This window comes from Balaenoptera ricei, chromosome 11 (assembly GCF_028023285.1).
Source record: "Balaenoptera ricei isolate mBalRic1 chromosome 11, mBalRic1.hap2, whole genome shotgun sequence".
In the NCBI taxonomy this organism is placed as follows: domain Eukaryota; kingdom Metazoa; phylum Chordata; class Mammalia; order Artiodactyla; family Balaenopteridae; genus Balaenoptera; species Balaenoptera ricei.
Window position 1 is genome coordinate 14,523,215 of NC_082649.1, and position 23,006 is coordinate 14,546,220.

General features: G+C 38.8%; 1 protein-coding gene across 4 annotated transcripts in view; it reads left to right on the top strand.

Annotated features, from left to right (window-relative positions):
* KDM1B (lysine demethylase 1B) overlaps positions 1-23,006 on the top strand; it is a 56,576-nt gene that overhangs the window by 2,106 nt on the left and 31,464 nt on the right. For 3 of the 4 annotated variants that reach the window (XM_059940682.1, XM_059940684.1, XM_059940683.1), the window contains 8 exons: positions 1,533-1,632; positions 2,484-2,611; positions 3,729-3,818; positions 4,361-4,472; positions 7,155-7,271; positions 16,927-16,965; positions 20,270-20,474; positions 22,221-22,405. In XM_059940682.1, the coding sequence (XP_059796665.1) occupies positions 1,546-1,632; positions 2,484-2,611; positions 3,729-3,818; positions 4,361-4,472; positions 7,155-7,271; positions 16,927-16,965; positions 20,270-20,474; positions 22,221-22,405 (963 nt within the window). In that variant the 5' untranslated portion in view covers positions 1,533-1,545. The remainder of the gene's footprint in view (positions 1-1,532; positions 1,633-2,483; positions 2,612-3,728; positions 3,819-4,360; positions 4,473-7,154; positions 7,272-16,926; positions 16,966-20,269; positions 20,475-22,220; positions 22,406-23,006) is intronic. The other variant, XM_059940685.1, reaches the window with a different exon arrangement.

The following is a 23,006-nucleotide window of genomic DNA, read 5'->3' on the forward strand; positions in this document are numbered from 1 at the left end:
GCCCAGGTAACACTGTCAAATGTTGCGTGAACCTGATTCTATTTATGTTCCTAAACCCCACATTAGACTCAGATATTTTTGCTGCAATACTTAACGTATACTGTATACATGTTTACACATGCTTTATTCATGGTTCATTTTATGAATAATGTGGGATATATGTTTTACATAAAAAGATTGGTTAGATTGGACAAAATTTTGAAAATGTGATCCAGAAAGCCTTCTCTGGGTATAAGAATTATAGGTAGACAGTAGTACTTTTAAAATCATTAGTTCTTTATCCAACTGTATAATGAGTGCTGTGGCACTAATGGCAATTTTTTTTAATGGTTAAAGAACTGTAATGCATTTCAGAATATGTATAAGGTATATTTGTTCACAACTAACATAATGGTTTTGAGAAAGTGAAGACTGAGTCAAAGAAAAACCATCCGTAACATCGGTGTCAAGATTTCTCAAAGTTGTTGTAGATGGCAGACTGAAAGTCTTCACACGTGATGTTAATAATCCATGAAAAATGCGCTCGTGAATGTTAGTGCAAACAATAGGATTACAGTTTATAGTGAAACAATAGGACTACAAGCCCTTTAAAGCTTTTCCCCAAGATTAAGATCATATATGTGGGATTTATATCTTAAGATAAAAACACTTTTCCACTTTCCATTTCCTTATCCATAGGTACGTCCTGTTTATTTCTCATGCCGTCGTTTTGTGTGTGTATGTGTGTGTAGTAAATATGGGTCAGGGAAGGAGATGTGTGATAATTGTAGGATCCATACACTACTGAGTACTTATGCTAAGCATTTTTCATTCCTTATCGAATTTAATTGAAAAAATACTAATACGATAACTCAATCATTCATGGTTTTATGCATTATTTTTCGTGTAGACTTTTGGTTCTTAATGTTTCTTTAACTGTGCTGTTATTAGACTAGTTTGAGAACTCATAACCCAGATTAGACTATCTAACCCAGATTCCTATATTCAGCAGTGACTAGACAGTGTGCCTGAGATTTATTTGTTGGGTTTTATTGAGAAGGAATGAATGAGTGTTCTTTTTAAAGTATAATAAGAGAGCAAAATTCAGGAACTAAGAAGATGCAGTGAGATACAGAGGAACATAACAAACAAAAATGAGATATTTTTACTCATTGAATTTTATAAACAGTAGTGTCAATTGTTTATTGGTCATTCGTGTGGTGTGTTTCTCATTTTTATATGTAAATGTACATACTACTAATGGATAACATTTACTGAGTACTTACACCAGGCCTGGTGCTTTAAATTAGTTATTTTACTTAATCTTCACACCAATGCTAGGGTACACTCTGGCTGTGCCCATTTTATATATGAGAACACTGAGGCGTAGTCTTAGCGAGCTTAAGTAACTTGAAAGCAATAGCTTCACACTCAGGCCATCTGGCTGCGGAACATATACTCTTACCAACTAAATTACATAATAACTTGACTCCAGAGTGTTGAAAGTATTAGCAGATGCTAATATTTAATGTTTGTTTGTTTGTTTTTTGCAGATTTTCTGATACAATGGCAACCCCACGGGGGAGGACAAAGAAAAAAGCATCTTTTGATCATTCTCCAGATAGCCTTCCTTTGAGGAGCTCCGGTAGGCAGGTATCACTAATTTGTTCATTCAATGCACCTGTTTTGAACACCAGACTTACTGTGATTGGGACTGAAGAATTAGAGTTGGGGAGCCCTCAAGGGACTTGCAGTCTAGTGGAGAAATTCACCTTGGGACAATCAGTGTGATAAAGTGATAGAATGTAGGAAAAAAGTGTATCTGGCAGAGGGAACTGCAGAGATAAAAGGCCTAGAGTGTGAATCAGCATGGGGTGTTCAGAGAATCACAGCTGTAGGGTTGCCTCCAGGATATGAGCTGGGGCCAGATCCTGCTTTGCTTGGTGTCATTCATAGGAATTTGGACCTCAGCTTGTAGTCGGTTGGGTGCTGTTAGCAGGTTACTTGCTGCCGTCTCTCTTGTAGGACTTTTTTTTTTTTTTTAAAGAAAAATATTGAATGATGTAATTCTTTTTCTAGAATTTGTCTAGTTTTTAAAATCTATAATACTGAGAGGATATAACTGCTCTAAGTAAAGAAAAAAATCTGAATTTGAGAGTGGCTTTTATTTTTGATGATACAGCTTTTTAAAAATTTTTTTATTTCTTTATTGAAGTATAGTTGAAACAGCTTTTTCCTAAGAGAAACTCATATGCATTTTAGTTCTCTACTCAGAGAGCTGTTGTCAAAGTGCTAGTTCTAAATTTCTAGCAAATTAGCGAGTTATTTGCACAGTGCAGTCTCAGGGAAATGGCTGTATCTTCAACCCCTCCCCCACTGGCAGGATGCTGTTGATCTTCACGTTTAGAACTTCTAATATGGAAGTGATTTCAGTAGTAAACCTCCCACCGCCTTTACCTTTGGCCCTGCCGGTGTACTCTTAACCTCAGCTGGTTGTTTCTCAGGCGAAGAAAAAGGCCACAGAGACGACAGACGAGGATGAAGATGGTGGGTCAGAGAAGAAGTACAGGAAATGCGAAAAAGCCGGCTGTACAGCCGCGTGTCCCGTGTGCTTTGCAAGCGCTTCTGAAAGGTCTGTTTAGATGGCGGGTCTTGGCCTCACCTTCCTGCGGGTGAGAGCATTCATCCTCAAAGATAGTCTTCCTGAAGATACATAGAGATACTTGTTATCCAACAACAGAGACATTGCCTGTCCATTTTGTGCACAGCACGCCCAGCTCTGCCCAAAGCTCTGCTCTGCCAATCCGTGTCCTCAAGTCCCATCCACAATGGCCGTACCTCTGGTGGTAGAGGATGGCAGGGGGGACAGTTTGAGGATGGGTTGGGGGTAAGAGGTAGGGGCAGAGGAGAGAGAACCTTGACCTCCCTGGAGAGACAAGTATATGCTTATTTCCCTGTGCTGCTTTTCTCCCTCATATAACATACCTTCTCCTCCAACAGATGTATACAGGTCTCATTAAAACTGTGTAGCTAACTGTACTCTTGCCATTTTTATTAGGATGACCCAAGTATAACCTTTTACTTCCAGAGAAAAATCTTCAGTTAACAATCAGTAAAACTTGGAAAACATATCCTGGGTTTTGTTGTTGTTGTTGTTTTTGGTTTTTTGTTTTGTTTTTTAATCACAAAGAGGTGGTGGTGTTACTGTTCACAGTGGCATGGTATTTCATTCTTTTACTACATGATTGGCTGTGTGGGAGGTTATATTTACTAGATTGCCTCCTGGATGGTCCCATTCCATCTGGCCAGGTTCGTTCACTGTTCAGTATCGGGCCAGATGTTACTACTGAAGACCACACTTCGCTTCTTTGCCCACATGCAGCAAGGCCACTGGTATCCCTTCTTTCATGTCTAAAACCCTATCATCACTCCGTGGAGTCTTGATAAAACTGCTAAGTCCCAGGCCCTACCGATGGGTACCACTGATCTAAGTCCCTGTGTCCTCACCATGCATTGTTATGTATCAGTCGGCCTTTCCATTTCCCCTGTTGTAATCTGGTTGTTAGGATTCCCCTGTTATAATTCTGGTTGTTGTAATTCTGATTGTTGGAGGTAAGGCAAAATGGGCTCATAGGAGGTGCTTGATTAATTTTTTTTTTAAAGCGATTTGATAAATGTTAAAAAAAAAAAAAAAAAACGAGAAGAAATGTTTATTCATTACCAAAGCTACCCATTTTTGCTGTTTTCAGATGTGCCAAAAATGGCTACACATCCCGGTGGTATCACCTCTCCTGTGGGGAGCATTTCTGTAATGAATGCTTTGACCATTACTATAGAAGGTTTGTTCTGATAATTGTTTGAGGTTTCCGTGGTGGAAGGGATGGTGGCTTGGGTGGTGGAGGGGGTCAGATGGTTATGACTGAGCCCCCAGGCTTACTGAATTATTCCACTGTTTCAGCCACACCTGTGCTGACTACAGGTGGGCCAGGACTTTGATGCTGTAGTTTGCATGTGTGTACACTTATGTGTGTGCACACTCAGCGCTCAAAAAGCATCTGCTGTGAGACAGTTATTCTCCTTAGTTTGCAACTTCTGAAAAATCTAGGAGCTGCTTCTTCTGTGCCAGTGCATGGGGGGCAGAAGGCAAAGGTTAGGGGGAGGGTGCTGACACCTAGAGGGTGCTGGACAGACAGGTAACCATCCCTTCTTGATAGTTTTAAGTATAAAACTGAAAGGAATGCAACCTGTTTTATGGGTGCCATGATAACTACCCCCCTCCTTATAATATGGCTGGTTAAGTCCTTTATGTAAGATTTCTGCCACCTGTTTTGAAAACCTGCATAACTTATAGCTTGATATATTTATTTCTATTCTTTTTCAGCCATAAGGATGGATATGACAAATATACTACATGGAAAAAAATATGGACTAGCAATGGAAAAACTGAACCTAGTCCCAAAGCTTTCATGGCAGACCAGCAGCTCCCCTACTGGGTAAAGAAGATAACGCTTTACTGTTCTGTAAAGGATTTGTAGAGTTAAATGCAAGAGGAATGGATGAAAATACCAATTTTTAGGAAAGTCTTCCTTAATTACATTTATTCTTTCTGTAACTATTAAAGCAAATCACATTTTTGATTTTTGTAGAAAAATCACATAATTCAACCTATAGTGTAAAGAAGAAACTAAAGACTCATTACCAGCTGGTGATAGTCAGTGCTAAGTTTGGTGCATATCTCTCTCATCTTTTTTTCTATTCATGTTTTTCTGTGTATGTTTAAACACAATTTCATGCTTTATATACAAATCCTAATTAGGTTTAAAATCATACTTTGCATGTAAGTTTTTGCTAACTGAGTTTTTTTATTAATTTAACTTTATATCAATTTTCCATCTAGCCATTCTTTGAAAACACATTTTAGCAATTGCATATATAATGTAAATATAGCATCATTTAATAAATGATTTGCTAATTTATTTAATATTACAGGTAATTTGAGCTGTCTGCATACTTAAACATTTTTTAATTGAAGTGAAACTCACATAACTTTATTTTTAAAATTTATTTATTTTATTTATTTATTTTTGGCTGCATTGGGTCTTCGTTTCTGCAAGCGGGCTTTCTCTAGTTGCGGCGAGGGGGGGCTACTCTTCATTGCAGTGCGCGTGCTTCTCGCTGCGGTGGCTTCTCTTGTTGTGGAGCACGGGCTCTAGAGCGCAGGCTCAGTAGCTGTGGCACTTGGGCTCAGTAGTTGTGGCACATGGGCTTAGTTGCTCCGTGGCATGTGGGATCTTCCTGGACCAGGGCTCGAACCCGTGTCCCCTGCTTTGGCAGGCGGATTCTTAACCACTGCGCCACCAGGGAAGTCCCCACATAACTTTCAATTCACAAAACATTCACATAAAATTAACCATTTTAAAGTGTACACCTCAGTGGCATTTAGTGCATTCACAATGTTGTGCAACCACCACCTCTGTCTAATTCCAAAACATTTTCAGCATCCACAAAGGAAACCTGTGCCCATTCAGCAGTCACCTCCCACTCCTCCCTGCCTCCAGCCCCTGGCAACCACTAATCTGCTTTCTGTCTTTATGGATTTACCATTTTGGATATTTTATATTAAGGAATCATGCAGTATGTGACCTTTCATATTTGACTTCTTTCACTTAACATAGTGCATTTGAGAATCATCCTTGTTGTAGCATGTATTAGGACCTCATTCCTTTTCGTGGGGGAATAATATTCCACTCTATGGATTTGCCACATTTTACTTATCCCTTCATCTGTTGATGGACATTTGGGTCATCTCCACCTTTTAGTTACTTCAAACAGTGCTGCTGTGAATATTTGTATACAAATATTTTTGAACATCTGTTTTCAGTTCTTCTGGGTACATTCCTAGGAATGAAATTGCTGGATCATAGTCAATCTATGTTTAACTTTTCGAGGAACTGATAACTGTTTTCCATAGCTAACTGCTGCACCATCTCTCATTCCCACCAGCAATGTATGAGAGTTCAGATTTCTCCACATCCTCACCAACTCATGTTTACCATTTTTTTAAATTATAGCTGTCTTAGTGGGCGTGAAGTGGTATCTCATTGTGGTTTTAATTTGCATTTCCCTAATGACTATTAATGCATCTTTTCTTGTGCTTGCTGGCATTTGTATATCTTCTTTGGAGAAATGTCTATTCAAGTCTTTTGCGCATTTTTAAATAGGGTTCTTTGTCTTTTGGTGTTGAATTGTGAGTGTTCTTTATCTATTCTGGATACTGGGCCCTGATCAGATAAGTGATTTGCAAATATATTCTCCTATTCTTTAGGTTGTCTTTTCACTTCTTGATAGTGTCTTTTAGTGTACAGAAGTTTTAAATTTTGATGAAGTTCAATTTATCTAGTTTTTCTTTTGATGCTTGTGCTTTTGGTGTCATATCTAAGAATCCACTGCCAAATCTGAGGTCATGAAGATTGACTCATATTTTCTTCTAAGAATTTGATCATTTTAGCTCTTTACATTAAGGTGTTTGATCCATTTTAAGATTTGTATGTGTATTAAGTAGGGGCCCAACTTCATTCTTCTGCAGATGGATATCTGCATGCTTTTTTATTTTGGAATAATTTTAAATTTATAGAAAATTTGCAAGGATAGTACAGAGTTCCTGTATATCCTTCACCCAGTTTCTCCTACTGTTATCATCTAACACACCAGGATTATATTTTGAACTAAGAAATTAACATTGGTACAGTGCTAATAAGTATATTACAGACTTGTTTGGATTTCTTCAGTGTTTTCATTAGCGTCTTTTTACTGTTCCAGGATGCAATCCAGGATACCACATTGCATTTAGTGTGATACTTTTTGACTACCTGCAACTAAATTTAACTGTGTTTCCTTAGGTTAGAGCTAGAAAGCCATTCTGACAACAGTACTAAGATCCCCTTTTGCACTTCTCGGGGCCTGAGCTAGTATTGAATCAGAAATTAGACTGATGGGGTAAAAGTGGATTTTATGGGTGGCGATGGTGCAAGGGGAAGAAAAGGTATTTACTTGGAAGTGCTGAACGGTTGTTGACCAAATCATGTGAAGAAGATGGCAGAGTGAGAGGTGGAAGATAGAAATGCTAGCTCAGGAGGTGCCAACCCATTGATCTTGACTTCTTACTTTCCATCTAGGTTCAATGTACAAAACCTGAGTGTAGAAAATGGAGGCAACTTACCAAGGAAATCCAGCTGACTCCACAGATAGCAAAGACGTACCGATGTGGTATGAAACCAAATACTGCTGTTAAGGTATGATCTCTGTTGGTTTTCCTTTTGAATTAATTGATGTGTTAGTTTAGTTATCAGTAAATAATAATGGTGTATATTTTTCAATAACTCTGTTGATCATTGTATCAGGATTATATTGTCCTACGTATAACAGAATCTCAACTACAATGGCTTAACCAATTAAGGCTTTTATTTTTCTCTCATTATAAGCAGTTTAGAAACAGGCAGTCCAGAGTTGGTGTAGGTATCCAAGGAACTCTCCTTTTAGTTTCCAGTTCTGTCACAAGATCATTACTGCACTGTCAGCCATCATTCCAACTTCAAAGCAGAAAAGATGGGAATGGCTGGGGTATCCCAAGCCAAGTCTCTCCCTCTTTTATTGGGAAACCAGGAGCTTTCCTGGAAGTTCCAGCAGTAGATTTCTATTTATAGCTCATTGGCCAGAATAGGATCATGCAGCTACTCTGAACAGCAGTAGGGACCAAGGAAGAAAATATTTTATAACTGTTGCATGTTTTATATTTTATAAAATATTTTATAACTGGAAGAAAATATTTTATAACAGGATCAAAATTAGGATCCTGTTAGTAAGGCGAAAAAGATATATATGTTTGGGCTGTTAGCAGTCTTCCATAGTTGGTATAGTGTGCCTGTTTTGAGATTTGATAATTACTTCGCGTTTAAAAATGTGTTTATTGCTTAAATGTGTTAAAGCATTCATCTACAAAATGTCTCTAGTTCCATCAGTACATTAAAGAATATTAGGAATCATTGTAATCTCAGAAGCAAGAGGCTTTCTTTTTTGAAAATTTTGATTTAATTCACATAGCATAAAATTCACCCTTTTAAAGTGTGTAATTCAGTGGTTTGCTGTATATTCACGAAGATATGCAGTTATCACGAGCAAAATATTTTCTTTTTAAAGAAATGATGAAAAGCTCTATAACGTTTATGATCAAGTTTGTAAAAGCCTGGGATTTAAGATACAAATATTATTAAAGTGACTCATAATTATTGTAAATATATTTGGAAGATTTTGCAAAGTGAAATGGTGAGAAAAAGGGTATGAACATTTAGGAGTTCTGTGTTTTATTGTTTTAAATTTTACACAGTTATTACATTAATATAATCTCGGGTTTAAAAAAAGTAAATTGAATATATGTATGTATATGTAAATATATACACACACATATAATATACAAATAAAAAATGAAAGCGCCCCTTAACCATCTCTTCCTTCCCACCCTAATAGATAAGCATTCTTAACGACTCATTTATCCTGCTAGAACTTTTTTTGTGCTTTGATTATGTATTTATGGTAGGCACTTTTTTTTTGGCTGTGCCATGTGGCAGGTGGGATCTTAGTTCCCCCACCAGGGATCGAACCCGTGCCCCCTGCAGTGGAGGCGCGGAGCCCTAACCACTGGACTGCCAGGGTAAGCACATTTTTTTAAGGCACTTGATAAAACATCTAAAACTTTTTAAAGGTTTAAAGAACTATAGCTCAGAGTGATCATTTTATCAAAACCTTGCCTACATTGAGTGGTGATATTTTTAATAGACGTAAAATTACGTCTTGTTTTTAAAATTGAGGTATAATTACATATTGTAATTACATGCACAGATCTTAATTGAATTTCACTGAGTTTTGGATAATGTCCACACTGTGTAGCCAGTACCCCAGTCAAGATACACGATGTTTCCACCACCCTAAAAAATTCCAGTCATTTCCTTCCCTCCCTCCAGAGGCAAACACTATTTAGATCGCCATACCCTAAACAGAGTTTTGCCTGCTCTTGAGCTTTGTAAGATGGAATCAGTCAGTATATACTTTTTAGCGTTTGGTTTCTTTCACTGAGTAAAACAGCTTTTGAGATTCATCCATGTGCTTGCATGGATCAGTAGTTTTTTCCTTTTTATTGCTGAGCAGTGTTCCATTGTATGGATGTATCACAATTTGTTTATTCTCCTGTTGAAGGGCGTTTGTGTTGTTTAAAATTTTTTGCTGTTATGAATAAAACTGTATGAACATTCTGTGCAAGTGTTTTTGTGGACTTATGTTTTCATTTCTGAAGGGTAAATACATAGGAAATTGCTGAGTCATATGGTAAATTTACGTGTAAGAAACTACCAAATTGTTTTCCACAGTTGTTGTACCAGACTACAGCATTTGGTGGTGGTACATTTTTTTTTTTTTTTTTTTTTTTTAATTTTAGCCATTCTAGTGGGTATGTATTGTTTTATCATTGTGGTTTTAAAATGCATTTCCCTGATGACTAGTGATGTTGAACATCTTTTCATATGCTTATTGGCCATTCATAGTTCCTCTTTGGAGAAATATCTGTCCAAGTCTCTTAAAAACTGGGTTTGTCTTGTCTTGTAGGAGTTCTTTGTGTAATCTGGAAATGAGATATGTTATCTTGAATATTTTTCCCTGTCTTTGTCTTGCCTTTTCATTTTCTTAATAGATCCTTTGATGAGCAGTTTTTAAATTTTGCAACCTAATTTATCCATGTTTTTTTTATGCTTAGAACTTTTTGTATCTTTTCTGCAAAATCATTGCAACTCTCAACTTGCACAGACAGTCTCCTATGTTTTCTTTGAGGAGGTTTATTATTTTAGCCTTTATATTTAGGACACTAGTCTATCTCAGGTTAATTTTTGGTTTTGATGTAAGATATAGGTCAAGATTCAATTTTTTTTCATATAAATATCTAGTTGTCCAAAAGACAATTTTTTTCCCCATTGAATTATTTTGGCAACATTATAAAAAAATCAGCTGCCCATACCTGTAGCCAATTTCTGGACTCTATTCCGTTGATATCTTTGTTTATCCTTAACCCAGTACCCTGCTGTCTTGATTATTGTATCTTTATAGTAAGTCAGGTTGTATAAATTCCTCCAACTTTTTTTTTTCCAAGATTGTTTAGGCTATTTTAGGTCCTTACATTTCTATAAAAATTTTGTTATCAACTTGTCAGTATTTACAAAAACTTTTGGGATTTTGATTGGAATGCATTGAATCTATAAATTATTTGAAGGAGAATTGACATCTTTACATTTTTTTGTCTTCTAATCCAGGGGTCAGCAAACTATGGCTTATGGGTCAAATCTGGCCCCCTCCACCTGTTTTTGTAAATAAAATTTTATTGGAACACAGCCATGCTCATTCATCATGTATTGTGTATGACTGCTTTCATGCTACAATGGCAGAGTAGTTGCAACAGAGACCATGTGATCCACAGAGACTAAAATATCTACCATCTGGCCTTTTAAAGAAAAGGTTTCCCCAAATGTATGGACACAAAGCGGGGGGCGGGGGGGGCGGTGGTGGTGGTAGGATGAATTGGGAGATTGGGATTGACATATATACACTAATATGTATAAAATAAGTAACTAATAAGAACCTGCTGTATAAAAAAATAAAATAAAATTCAAAAAAGTAAATAAATAAAAGGTTTCTCAACCCCTGTTCTGACCCATGGGTGTGGTCTGTCTCTCCATCTTTTCAGGGTCTTTAATTTCTCCCAACAGTGTTTTCTAGTTTTCACCAAGAATGTATTCTGTTAAATTTATTTCTAGATACTTATTTTTTCTGTGATTGTAAGTAGAATTTATTTTTAACTTTTCAAGTTGTTTGTTGCAATTATATAGAAATACAATTTAATTTTGCATTATTGACTTTATACCCAGAGACTTTGTTGACTTCACTTTAAATTCCATTTATATTTTTGTAGATTTTTTTGGTGGGAGGAATCCTACAATATCAACTCTGAATAAAGACTGTTTTGCTTTTTTAAAAAACTATCCTTTTGCTCATTTTTTTCCCTTACCTTATTGCATTGGTCAGGAGCACCAGTACAGTGCTGAATAGAAGTGGAAGAGCAGACCTCCTTGCCTTGTTCCTGACCTTAGGAGTGATGTGTTCAGTGTTTTATCATCATGTGTAATGTTGGCTGTGGCTTTTCACAAATGCCTTTTATCAGATTGAGGAAGTTCCTTTGTATTCCTAGTTTGCTGAGAACTTTTTATCATGAAAGGATGTTAGATTTTGTCAAATACTTTTTCTGTATCTTTTATGATGATCATACAGTTTTTCTCCTTTGTTAATGTGGTGAATTACACTGATTCTGGAACGTTGAAACAACCTTGCATTCCTGGGGAAAAAAAATTCCACTTGTTCTCAATATGTTATCCTTTCATTGTATTTTTAGATTCAGTTTCCTAATATTTTGTTAAGGATTTTGTATCTGTGTTCATGAGGGATAGTCTCTGTCGTTTTCTTTTCTTGTAATGTTCTTGTCAGGTTCTGCTGTCAGAGTTACACTGGCTTCATAAAATGAAATGAGAAGTATATCTTCCTTCTCTATTACTGAAAGGTTTGTGGATGGTTAATATTATTTCTTATTTCGTGTTTGGTACAATTCATTAGTGAAGCCATTTGGGCCAGTTTTCTTTGTGAGAAGTTTTGAAATTACAAATTCAGTTTCTATAACAGATACATAGTTACTTAGGTGGTTTATTCTATCCATTTTAGAACATTGTGTTTTTCAAGAAATTTGTCTGTTTCATCTACATTGTCAAGTTTGTTAGCTTAAAACTGTTTGCAGTGTTCTCTTAATTCTCCTTTTAATGCCACTGGTATTTATGGTGGAATCCTTTTATTGTTGATATTGGTGATTTGGGAGTGAAGAGTGGAAAGCGTTGATCTTTCAGGGTCAGGGGTCAGGGTCCTGGAATTAACAAATCCTATTCTAAAACCTTTCAGTTTAGCCCTAAATTGATTCTTGAGCTCAACCTCCAGAGTAGAAGACCTCTCTGAGGGATAGAAGAGAAAAAAAATGGGAGGGGGCTTACCCCGAGGGAATGGGTAATTGATTTTCCACACTGAGTGGGTATACCAAAGGAAACTGGGGTTTGAGTGATGAAGGTACCATGAGCTTGTGTGGTGAAGGGGAGCATGTCCAGCTGGCGGGAACAATATGGTTGCATTGAACTTAACCAGCACCTGTGCTCCAGATTACTTCTCAAGGGAAAAGTAGACTCAGTGGCATATTATTAAAATGTTTGAAGAAGAGTTCAGCCAAGGAGCAGTCAAAAATAGCAGACTGTTTTAATAGATACTAGCCTTTGGGTCATTTTCACTCAGCCTATTTCTGCAAAGTTTCTGAACAGTTCTAAAAATATATATATTGGAATATTTGCATACTAATGTTACCTTACTAAATATTAGGTGTGATTTTTATATTAACATTAAAATCATTTTGTACTGTGCTTTGACTAGCTTTGGTTTAACCACTGTTTAGAGTTATCCATAATCTCTCCTCTTTTTCACTTGCTGATAATTGAATCTAACTTTGACTTCATCTCTACTAATTGTTCAGATTATCCATGTCGCTTTTTTTGATTACGTGATTTTTCTTCAGGTGTGTCATTTACAATTTCTTCAATTTATGTAGTTTTTGAAAAGTCTGTTTTCTTTAGAATGGGTTTGTTTTCAGACAAATGATATTTGTTTATCATTGAAAAATTCAAGCAAGATAGAAAAAAAGATGATTAAAAAAATTCATGCAGTCATCATCATGAAATAACCATTATTAAATGAGATTCATTCAAGAGAATTCATGCGTGTATACAAGGAGAAGGCCTGGCAGATAGATAACTTCATATTAAGGAGGAGTACTGTATATGCTTGTTTTATGTAAAATGATTCAGTTCAATACAACATAATTTAAAGTAAGTAAAAGAAGCCAAAGTGAAATAAGAAATTGCTGGACATAGGACAGTTATTTCTTCATCTCAAGAAATAGTAGTTTCTAAAAACTCCCTAAAAGGTTAAGAAAATACATGATGAGGATAAGTTGGAATCGCTCTAGCTTTTTAACAGAATTGCATGTTTTAATTTTAGGTTGTATCAATTGACACCCTGCTAAGACAGAGGGAAAAGTAAATGACACCATACTTCAGCCCACCTCCCCTTTTTCTCTCTCCCATTTTTGTTAGGGTTTTGCTGTTTTGTGTTAGTTTAGTTTGCTCTGTTGGAATATCACTTTTTTTCTATGACCATATCCCATTCACTGTTTACTCTTGCACTTATGTGCAATTACTGCTCCCCACAATTTCTCTTACTACAGTTCCTTCTATCCCATTATTTTGATTCATCACCTGCTTGGATGTATTTTAACATCAAGTACGTTTTTCCAGGAGAGCTCTGAGGTATCAGAGTCCTTGTTTTTGAAAAACTTAAATGCCTTTCTCTTCTTCCATCCATCTTCAAGTTGAAGGCTTTATGATCTTCTTAAATCCCAGCCTCTAAGGATGGTATCACATCTTTTAAATGCCCCCCCACCCCCCGCCCAAGAAATCCTCCTTTGAGACTCTCCTGCCCCATTCCGACTGATTACCACCCATAGCCTGAACTTTTGAAATATTTATTTAAATGGTGTTTATTGACCCAGAGTCCTTTTGGTTTTCAGTTTGGTCTTCTGTCAAGGACAAAGTCTGGAAAGGTTTATTTGTAGAACAACATTAAAAAGAATTGTAGCAAACAACACACACTGTTTTGGAGCTTGCCTTTTGTCATTTAATATTTCTTAAAGATGCTTCTTAAAGATCTTTACGTATGCTTCAGTATGTAAAGATCTCTTTCTCTTTAAAGACTGTGTAATAAACAGTCCACTGAATGGATATGTCATGATGAATTTGGTGCGATTGAAGGGCATTTAGGTGACATTTAAACATTTACTGTTAGTGAGAGTGCTGTAATGAATAGCTTTATATCTGTGCTATTTTCCAGTGTATTTGTAGGATCAGTTCCTAGAAATAAAATTACTGTGTCAGAGTATGTCCAGTTTTTTGTTTATTTGTTTTTTTAAATATTATTTATTTATTTTTGGCTGCATTTGGGTCTTAGTTGTGGCGCGTGGGATCTTTCACTGCAGCACGCAGGCTCTTCTTTGTGGCGTACGGGCTTCTCGGGCTTCTCTCTAGTTGTGGTGTGTGGGCTCAGTAGTTGCCCCACACAAGCTTAGCTGCCCTGCGGCATGTGGGATCTTGGTTCCCCGACTAGGGATCGAACCCGTGTCCCCTGCATTGGAAGGTGGATTCTTAACCGCTGGACCACCAGGGAAGTCCCTATCCAGTTGCTTTTAATATGAAATAATTCTTAGACCCAAAAAAGTATTTATAACTTGTGTGTGAGGAATAAAGGATGAAGGTGAACACTCACTGTGTACCCCCCAACCTGGTTTTAGAAACAGAGCGTTACCAGTGCCTCTGCAACTCCCTGGGTTCCCCCCAGTAGTTTTCTTCCTCCGCCTCTCCTACAAGAGCAAACAGTATTTCGAATTTTGTATTTATTTTTCCTCTGCTTTTTGTTACAGAGTTGATAAATATGTTTGAACCCCTAAATAACGTGTACAGTTTTGCATATTTTTATATTGGTTGTAAATTGTATCCTATTGTGTGTATTCCTCTGCAGCTTTGTTCTCTTACTTAACGTTGAGGTTTTTCAGCTGCATCCGTGTTGATGCCTGCAGGTCTGGTTCATTCATTTTCCCTGCTGTGTAGTTTTGCATTGTGTGAATCTACCCCAACATGTCTGTTCTCCTGTTCATAGGTGTGAGGGTTGTTCTGGTTTTGGGCTGCTACACACAGTGCTCTGTGAGCGTTCTTGCACATCTCTCCTAGTGCATGCACACATGCAAGAGTTTCTCTGGAATATATTCCAAGGGCCAGATTTCCCAGGCCATATGGTATGCCAGTCTTCAGTTTATTTAGGTAACTTTTTTTCATTGAAATATAACATAGAAGCAGAAAATGCACAACTCAAAATGCATAGCTCAGTGAACTTTCAGAGTCCCCATTTAGCCAGCTCCCAGTAAAGAAACTGAACATTTACCAACCCCTCAGAAGCCCCCTTGCACCCCCTTTCACTCACAGAGTCCATCCCTTGCCTCCCCAGAGTAACTACCTACTAACTCTTCTCCCCCATGCAAGTACTAACCAGGCCCACCCCTGCTTAGCTTCTGAGACCAGAGAGACTAGGCACATCCACGGTGGTATGGCTGTGGATCTCTACTTACCCCTCTGACTTAACAACACTATGGCTGTCTTGCTTGCTTTTGAACTTCATGTAAATGGAGTCAGACAGTATGTATGCTCTTGGGTCTGGCTTCTTTCACTCACCATTATGTTTGTGAGGGGCATCCATGGTGTAACAGGTAGCTGTAGTTTATTCTCTTGACTGTTCTCTTGACTATACCGTTTACTTCTCCATTCTACTCTCTATGGACTTCTGGGTTGTGTTTAGCTTCTCTCTCTTACGAACAGTGCTCCTTTGACCGTTTTCTTTTTTTTTTTTTTTTTTTAAATGAACATTCTTTTTTTTTTTTTTTAATTTTTTATTTATTTGTTTATTTATTTATGGCTGTGTTGGGTCTTCGTTTCTGTGCGAGGGCTTTCTCTAGTTGCGGCAAGTGGGGGCCACTCTTCATCGCGGTGTGCAGACCTCTCACTAGCGCGGCCTCTCTTGTTGCGGAGCACAGGCTCCAGATGCGCAGGCTCAGTAATTGTGGCTCACGGGCCCAGCTGCTCCGCGGCATGTGGGATCTTCCCAGACCAGGGCTCGAACCCATGTCCCCTGCATTGGCAGGCAGATTCTCAACCACTGCGCCACCAGGGAAGCCCCTTTGACCGTTTTCTAATCCTTCTCTTGGTGCACATGGATGAGTGTCTCTCTAGAAAATACAGGTGTGCCCTATTTTATTGTGCTTTGCTTTTTTGCGCTTTGCAGATATGCATTTTTTTTTACAAATTGAAGGTTTGTGGCAACCCTGCATTGACGGTTAGCATTTTTATCAATAAAGTATTTTTCAATTAAAGTATGTATGGTAATTTTTTTTTGCTATTGCACACTTAGTAAACTACAGCATAGTGTAAACATAACTTTTATATGCACTGAGAAACCAAAAAATTCGTTTGAGTCACTTTTATTGCAATATTTGTTTTATTGCAATGGTTGGTCTGGAGCTGAACCCACAATGTCTCTGAGGTATGTCTGTATAGCAAGGCTGGAATTGCTGGGCATATACAGTCATCTCTGTAGGGATGGGTTCCGGGACCCCGCAGGTACCAAAATCCAAAGATGCTCAAGTCCCTTATATAAAATGGCATAGTACTTGCATATAACCTATGCACATCCTCCCATATACTTTAATTCATCTCTAGATTATGTATAGTACCTCATACAGTGTAAATGCTATGTAAATAGTTGCTGGGGCATGGCAAGTTCAGGTTTTATTTTTTGGAACTTTCTGCAATTTTTTTTGAATATTTTTAATCCAAGCCTGGCTGAATTTGTGGATGTGGAATCAATTACACTATGTACATCTTCAGTTATACAAGATAATGCCAAATTATCATGCATTTAAAAGTTTCGTATTTTGTCAAATTGTTCTCCAGAGTGGTTACATTCTTTTAGATTTCCACCCAGGACATCCTTACAAGAGAGGCTGTCTTCCCCGCACCCTCACTCATGCCGTGTTTTATCACACTTTTTTTTTTTTTTACCAGTCTAATCAGTGAAAAGGGGTATCTTATTGAAGGTAATTGACACTTAAGACTATATTTTATAATTAAACCTAATTAATGCTTGTTTTTTGTTTTGTTTTTGCAGCCTGAGACCTCAGATCATTGTTCCCTTCCAGAGGATCTAGTGAGTATTTCTGCATGTTCTAGACTAGAGTGCGTCACGCCTTCAATGATAAGTGCTATAAGTAAATGACAGTAACAGTTTTATGAGTATCTCTCTTTTTTTGCTTGCTGATCCAAGGGGTTTTAATCTAACAGGATAACATGATGAAAATGCTAGCAATAGTGGTATTGTGGGTGATCCTCTCCCAACTTAAAAAAAAAAACAAAAAAAACTAAAATGTTATTGCTCTATGTTAAAAGGAAACAAAAAGGAAGAAACGGACACCTTGCCTTCCTGCAGGGACCAGACTTGTTATACTTGTTTTTCAAGGGCGACTTTATGACCTTCTCTCCACTTGAATCGTTCCAGGAAAAGAACAAGAGGCCCATAATTTGATGGTCTTGGCCCAGATTCAGCTGTGGGAGTGTTCTTGTGTATTGTGACCTCAGCATAACTGCTTTGTCCCATCCCTGCCCAGATGTGGAAGGGGAAGCAGCTGGCAGAGCCTCATCACATTTCATTTGTCTTAGGAGACTTTGCTACCTGAGCCGGCCAATTTTGCCACATGGCTGGATCCAATAGCTGTTTCAGAAAATGATTTTTTAAAATTCTGAGTTTCTGAGTTATTCTGCATTACAGCGATCCAAGGTAGTTTGTCGTTTTTCTAGGTGTCTGAAACCCAGGGACTGTGACTGATGTTTAGGCAAAGGGAGAATTGACACCTAGCATATCTGTTCTGTTACATAAAGGGCTGTGTGAGATGCCCGCGCGTGTGCGTGTGCGCACGCACACACACACACATTTAAAAAAAGAACAGTTGTACCATCAAAACATTTCCATAGTAAAGCAGTGGCCTAAATAATTTCTGGATTTAGGGTAGACAGGATGACATTACAGAAAGAAAGGAAAAAATAACTTTAAATACACTTACAAATACCTTAAAGAATATTTTCCCTAGTATTCAGACCATTTTGCGTGCAAGGAGTCTGAACTTTAGGACAGAGGCCATATTCTTGGGATATAAGAACTTTAAAAAGCTTGGAAGAGTCCCTGGATATTCATCTGCCCGTTATTTATTTTTGTCTTTGGTTAAGAAAGAGTCCGGAGCAGGTTTATAGCCATGTCACCTATACCTGCTACCCTTTTTCTATTCATATGGATTCTGGGGTTACCTTTAAAGCAGTTTCTAAATTTTGAGTGCCTGTATTAGTTTCCTAGGGCTGCCGGGAGAAATTGCCACCACCTGGGGGGCTTAAAGCAACAGAAGGTTATTGTCTCATAGTTCTAGAGGCTATAAATCTGAAATTAGGGCGTTAGCAGGGCCGTGTTCCCACTGAAGTCTCTAGGGGACGATTCTTCCTTGCCTTTTCCAGCTCTGGCATTGCCAGCAATCCCTGGCCTTCCTTGGCTTATAGCCACGTCACTCTAATCTCTGTTCCATCTTCACATGACCTTTTTCCTCTTGTGTGTCTCCCGGTCCCTGTGTCTCTTCTCTTCTTATAAGGACACATTAGAGTGAATTTAGGGCTCACTCTACTACAGTGTGACAAATTACATCTGCAAAGACCTTGTTTCCAAATAAGGTCACATTCTGAGGTTCTGGGTAGACGTGAATTTGGGGAGACAACTTTTTAACTGAGTGTAGTGGGCATTTCATTAAATATGCTAATAGACCGACTATATCCAGCACAGTTTCTTCAGTGGTATGTATATTAAAAGCGAGAGTGGAACATTTGATGGCATATCGACAAAATTATCGTCAGGTGTCCCGGAATGCTGAGTGTGCTAACGCCCTCGGAATAGCGAGACCACGTGTTTGTCTACTAGTCACTGAGTTTCTCCTACTCTAAGCCAGAGGCTGGTTGGCGTGCCCTCAGGTGGGCTTCCAAGGGGAAGAAAGCCTGGGGCAGGTAGCGATGGCAGGGTCTCTCTTGGGTCCTGACTTAATTTCCCAACACAGCTGCAAGGCCCAGGAAGTGGATTAGAATGGGAAGCGCTTGGGTGCGTGGTTTGTCTTTGTTTTTTCCTCTCTTTTTTCTCCCTTTTTTTTGGTTGGTTTATTTTATTTTATTTTGGGGGCTTCTTGTTTTTTTAAGGCATCTGCATTCTGCCCTCTACTTGGTCCATTTCGAGCGTCAGGATCTGAACACCCAGTTTTACTCTGTCTGAGCCAGGAAGGGGGTCCATAGAGGCAGCCCTGGTGTCTTGGAGAAGGAACTGAAGCTTTCCTTCTTTTCGGTCCAGCACAGGCTGCTGAAGGGTAGCCAAACCTAAAACAAGCCTTGAGAACAAAGATTGCAAACTGAAAAGCCTTCATGGGCCGGGCAAGTAAAATAAATGTGTGAAGCAGCTGGGAGTAACTTATGGGGGGTGTTAGGGTTTGTAGTAAGCTGAAAAATGCTTGCCCCAGATTTGGACTTTGAAGGGCAAATAAAATGCATCTTGAGTTCACAAACCCCTGCTTGATGGCAAGTGGCATTTGCGTGGAGCCTGGATAACTAACATCAGAGGGTCCCTGAGCCCAGAGTTCTCCTCTATCAGATTCCTAGAATTCCTGGAGCGTACATTCAAGATCATGTTTAGCAAAGGCTGCCTAACATAGGATATGTGGCAGTTCCGCTTTAGAAGCCAGGTAAATTTTATTTTTATTACAATAGTTAGTCATCACGGGACTGCTTTGATCGAATGACTCAGTATGTTAAATCAGCTCTGGAATATGATCACATATTTTAAGACTGAAAATAGATTTTTCAATTCAGTTCTACATGGAACATTTTATTTTGATGATTGTCATGTACTTTTTCCCCTGAGGTTTTTTTAGTAGCCTCTGGCAAAAAGCAGTACTGTTTGGACTGGTACTCCAGAGAATTGTTTTTTCTGCTGAATTTTGTAATTTCAGTTATCTTTAGGTCCTCAGTTAAAAGGGGGAAGGGATGGGTGATAAATGATTACGGAACAGAAAGAAATTTCTCATGTCAGACTTAAACAAACCTGGGCTTGCAGTATAGTCAGTGGGGGTAGCTTTAAGACTTACCTGGTGTTGGTGGGGTTTTTTGAGGGAGGGAAAGGGGGAGGCCATTGCTGAAGATCTGAAAAAACTTGGCCTAGGAAACATTCTCTCCAGGTCTCATCAGGCATTTTTTGTTTCTAAATCTTCCTGTGCAGAACTCTGGCCTAGGACTATGGAGTGGGAGAAGGCAGAGTAGAAGGGTTAAGGATGAATGAGAATGAATGACACGACGAGAACCGTCTGTCCTTGGCTGACTCTGCGTGTACATTTCTTGTTTGCCATTGTCCCTCTTCGTTTTGCTCTGCCCCCTTGCAGAGAGTGTCGGAAGTTTCCAACCATTGGTGGTACTCCATGCTCATCCTACCTCCTTTGCTGAAAGATAGCGTGGCAGCACCCCTGCTCTCTGCCTACTACCCCGACTGCGTTGGCATGAGCCCGTCCTGCACCAGCACGCACCGCGCGGCCAGCGACACCAGTCCTGGGAAGCTGGAGCACTCCAAGGCAGTCCCCTCTGTGCTGGGTGAGAGCTGGTCCTGGCCCTCCCTGCTTTCCCTCCTCCCTCCGCCCTTGCCCTGGAAATATGTAGGTGAGCAGAATGGAAAAGATTTTTTTTTTAATGTGTGCAGCTTGCTACAAAGCGCCTCATTATTTCATGGATCTGGTTTCACTGTGGATCGCTCATATCATTTGTATATATTGGACAGTTAATTTTTCCCTCAGTCAGTGGGAAAGCCTGTAACACTTGTCCAGGAATCATGCCTACGGAGTTTAATGAGCATTTCTTTGAAAGTTGGGTAGCTGCATAATTTGATGATAGTACCTACTCACTCTGACATGCCAGAAGAAAGTTTTGACTCTATGAGCCACCCTTCTTTTTTCTCCCGGAGTCTTTCTGCTGCTAATTATGCCATTGCTAATCTCAGCCAAACAACCCACTCTTGAAAAAACTTCAGGTCAAGGCAGGCAGACTGATAACCATTTACTTTAAAGGGATCTTTAAAATTCTCCATCAGAATTCTTGGCGTACAAGCAAGAATTGTAGATCATCTCCTGCATGCTAACAAACTTCATCTTTGATGGTGCAAGTAGATTTTGACATTGTAGCCCTATCTTAACTAATAACACTGGGCCATCTAAAAATGCAGGTGCGGTCAAAATCAAAGCTGAAGTGATAAATCCCAGTGTTAATGAAGGAGGAATAAAACAGGCAACTCAGATACCATTAGTGTATATACATTTATGAAGGACAATTTGGCAGCATGAATCAAAAACCTTAAAATAGATGTTCTTTAGATGTAGGAATTTATCCTAAATAAATTATCAAAGATTATCAAAAGTGAGTCCAAAGATTTGTGTGGCATTGCTTATAATAGTGAAATAATTGGATGAAATTTAAATGCCTAGCAATAGGAGAGTGGTTAAATAATAAATAAGATAATATTATATGTCCATTGAAGTCATATTTAATGACATGGGACACTGTTCTTGAAAAGCAGGTAGGAAAAACAGCCTTTTTATTGCATTTTTTTCTGGCTTTGTAAGAAAAAAATATCAGTTATATTTACGTTCTCTATTCATAGAAACAGAACTAAGGTTAGAGTACACTCCTAAATGTTAACACCGCTCAAGGATTATCAGTGGTTAGTGATTGTTATTTACTTCTGTGAACCTATTAATTTTATAATCAGAAAAATCCCAATGAAAGTTTCTTTTAAGATATATTTCCATGGGGACTTGGCATTCGGTTGGGTTTGGAATTTCGGTCTTGCAAGATGAAGATGTTCTGGAGATCTGTTGGAAAACAATGTGAATATACTGAACACTGCTGAATGGTAACACTCAAACATGATTAAGATAGTAAATTTTATGGCACGTGTTTTTTTTAACCACAATTAAAAATTAAAAAAAAAAAATTCCAGGCTTCCCTGGTGGTCCAGTGGTTAAGACTCCGTCCTTCCAATGCAGGGACACAGGTTTGATCCCTGGTCGGGGAACTAGATCCCACATGCTGTGTGACGTGGCCAAAAAATTAAAAAAAAAAAAATTTCCATGCCACAGAAATTGAATTTTTGAAGAAAGAATGGGGAAAAAAATTGTTTAATTCACGCCTATTTTGTCTAACTGGACAGAGGAAGTAGAAATATTTATGTAGGACAGACTGGGGAGCTTGTCTAGGCTCTCCTTTCTGGTTTCTTTTTACTCTTCAATTTACCCAGATTTAGAATTTACAGCTTGTGAGGTTTGCCCATTCTGCATCTTCTCTCAGTTCCAGGCATGAACCGGTACTTCCAGCCTTTCTACCAGCCCAACGAGTGCGGCAAAGCCTTGTGCGTGAGGCCAGACGTGATGGAGCTGGATGAGCTCTATGAGTTCCCAGAGTATTCCCGAGACCCCACCATGTACCTGGCTCTGAGGAACCTCATCCTCGCCCTGTGGTATACTAACTGCAAGGTGAGTGAAGGGTGCGTTAGCCAACAGCACATGGACACAGACTTCTGTTAAGGAGAGAAGTTGCTTTGTCTGTGGACAGAACCTTTGGATCCGGGTGTCTCCACCTCAGGACTCTTGACATTTGGGTGGATACTCTCTGTGTCGGGGCTGTCCTCTGCGTCATAGGATGTTTAAGCAGCATCCCTGACCTCTACCCACCACGTGCCATAGCACCCCCTTCCCCCAGTTGTGACAACCAAAAATGTCTCCAGATATTGCTAAATGGGGGCAAAGTCTCCCCTTCCTGAGAACCACCACTTTAGACCGTATGTCTTCAGAATTCTTCACTCTCTAGTTATATGGTGCAAAATTTGGTTCAAGGAGTTCCAATGACAATACCAGGAGAAAAAAGAATAAAACATTAGAGATTGGATTATAAACCCCTCGAGGGCAGGGATTCTGACTCACCTGGTTATCCTCAAGCATCTCAGACCAGCGATTCGCTTTTTGCTGGGACTGAATAAATGTTAGGGCCCTCACACAGTGCCCACCTTGAAAGGGATGAAGGTAAATTAGAGGGTGGGCAGGGAGGGACCACGAGTTTTGTTTTTTTTTAAAAGCA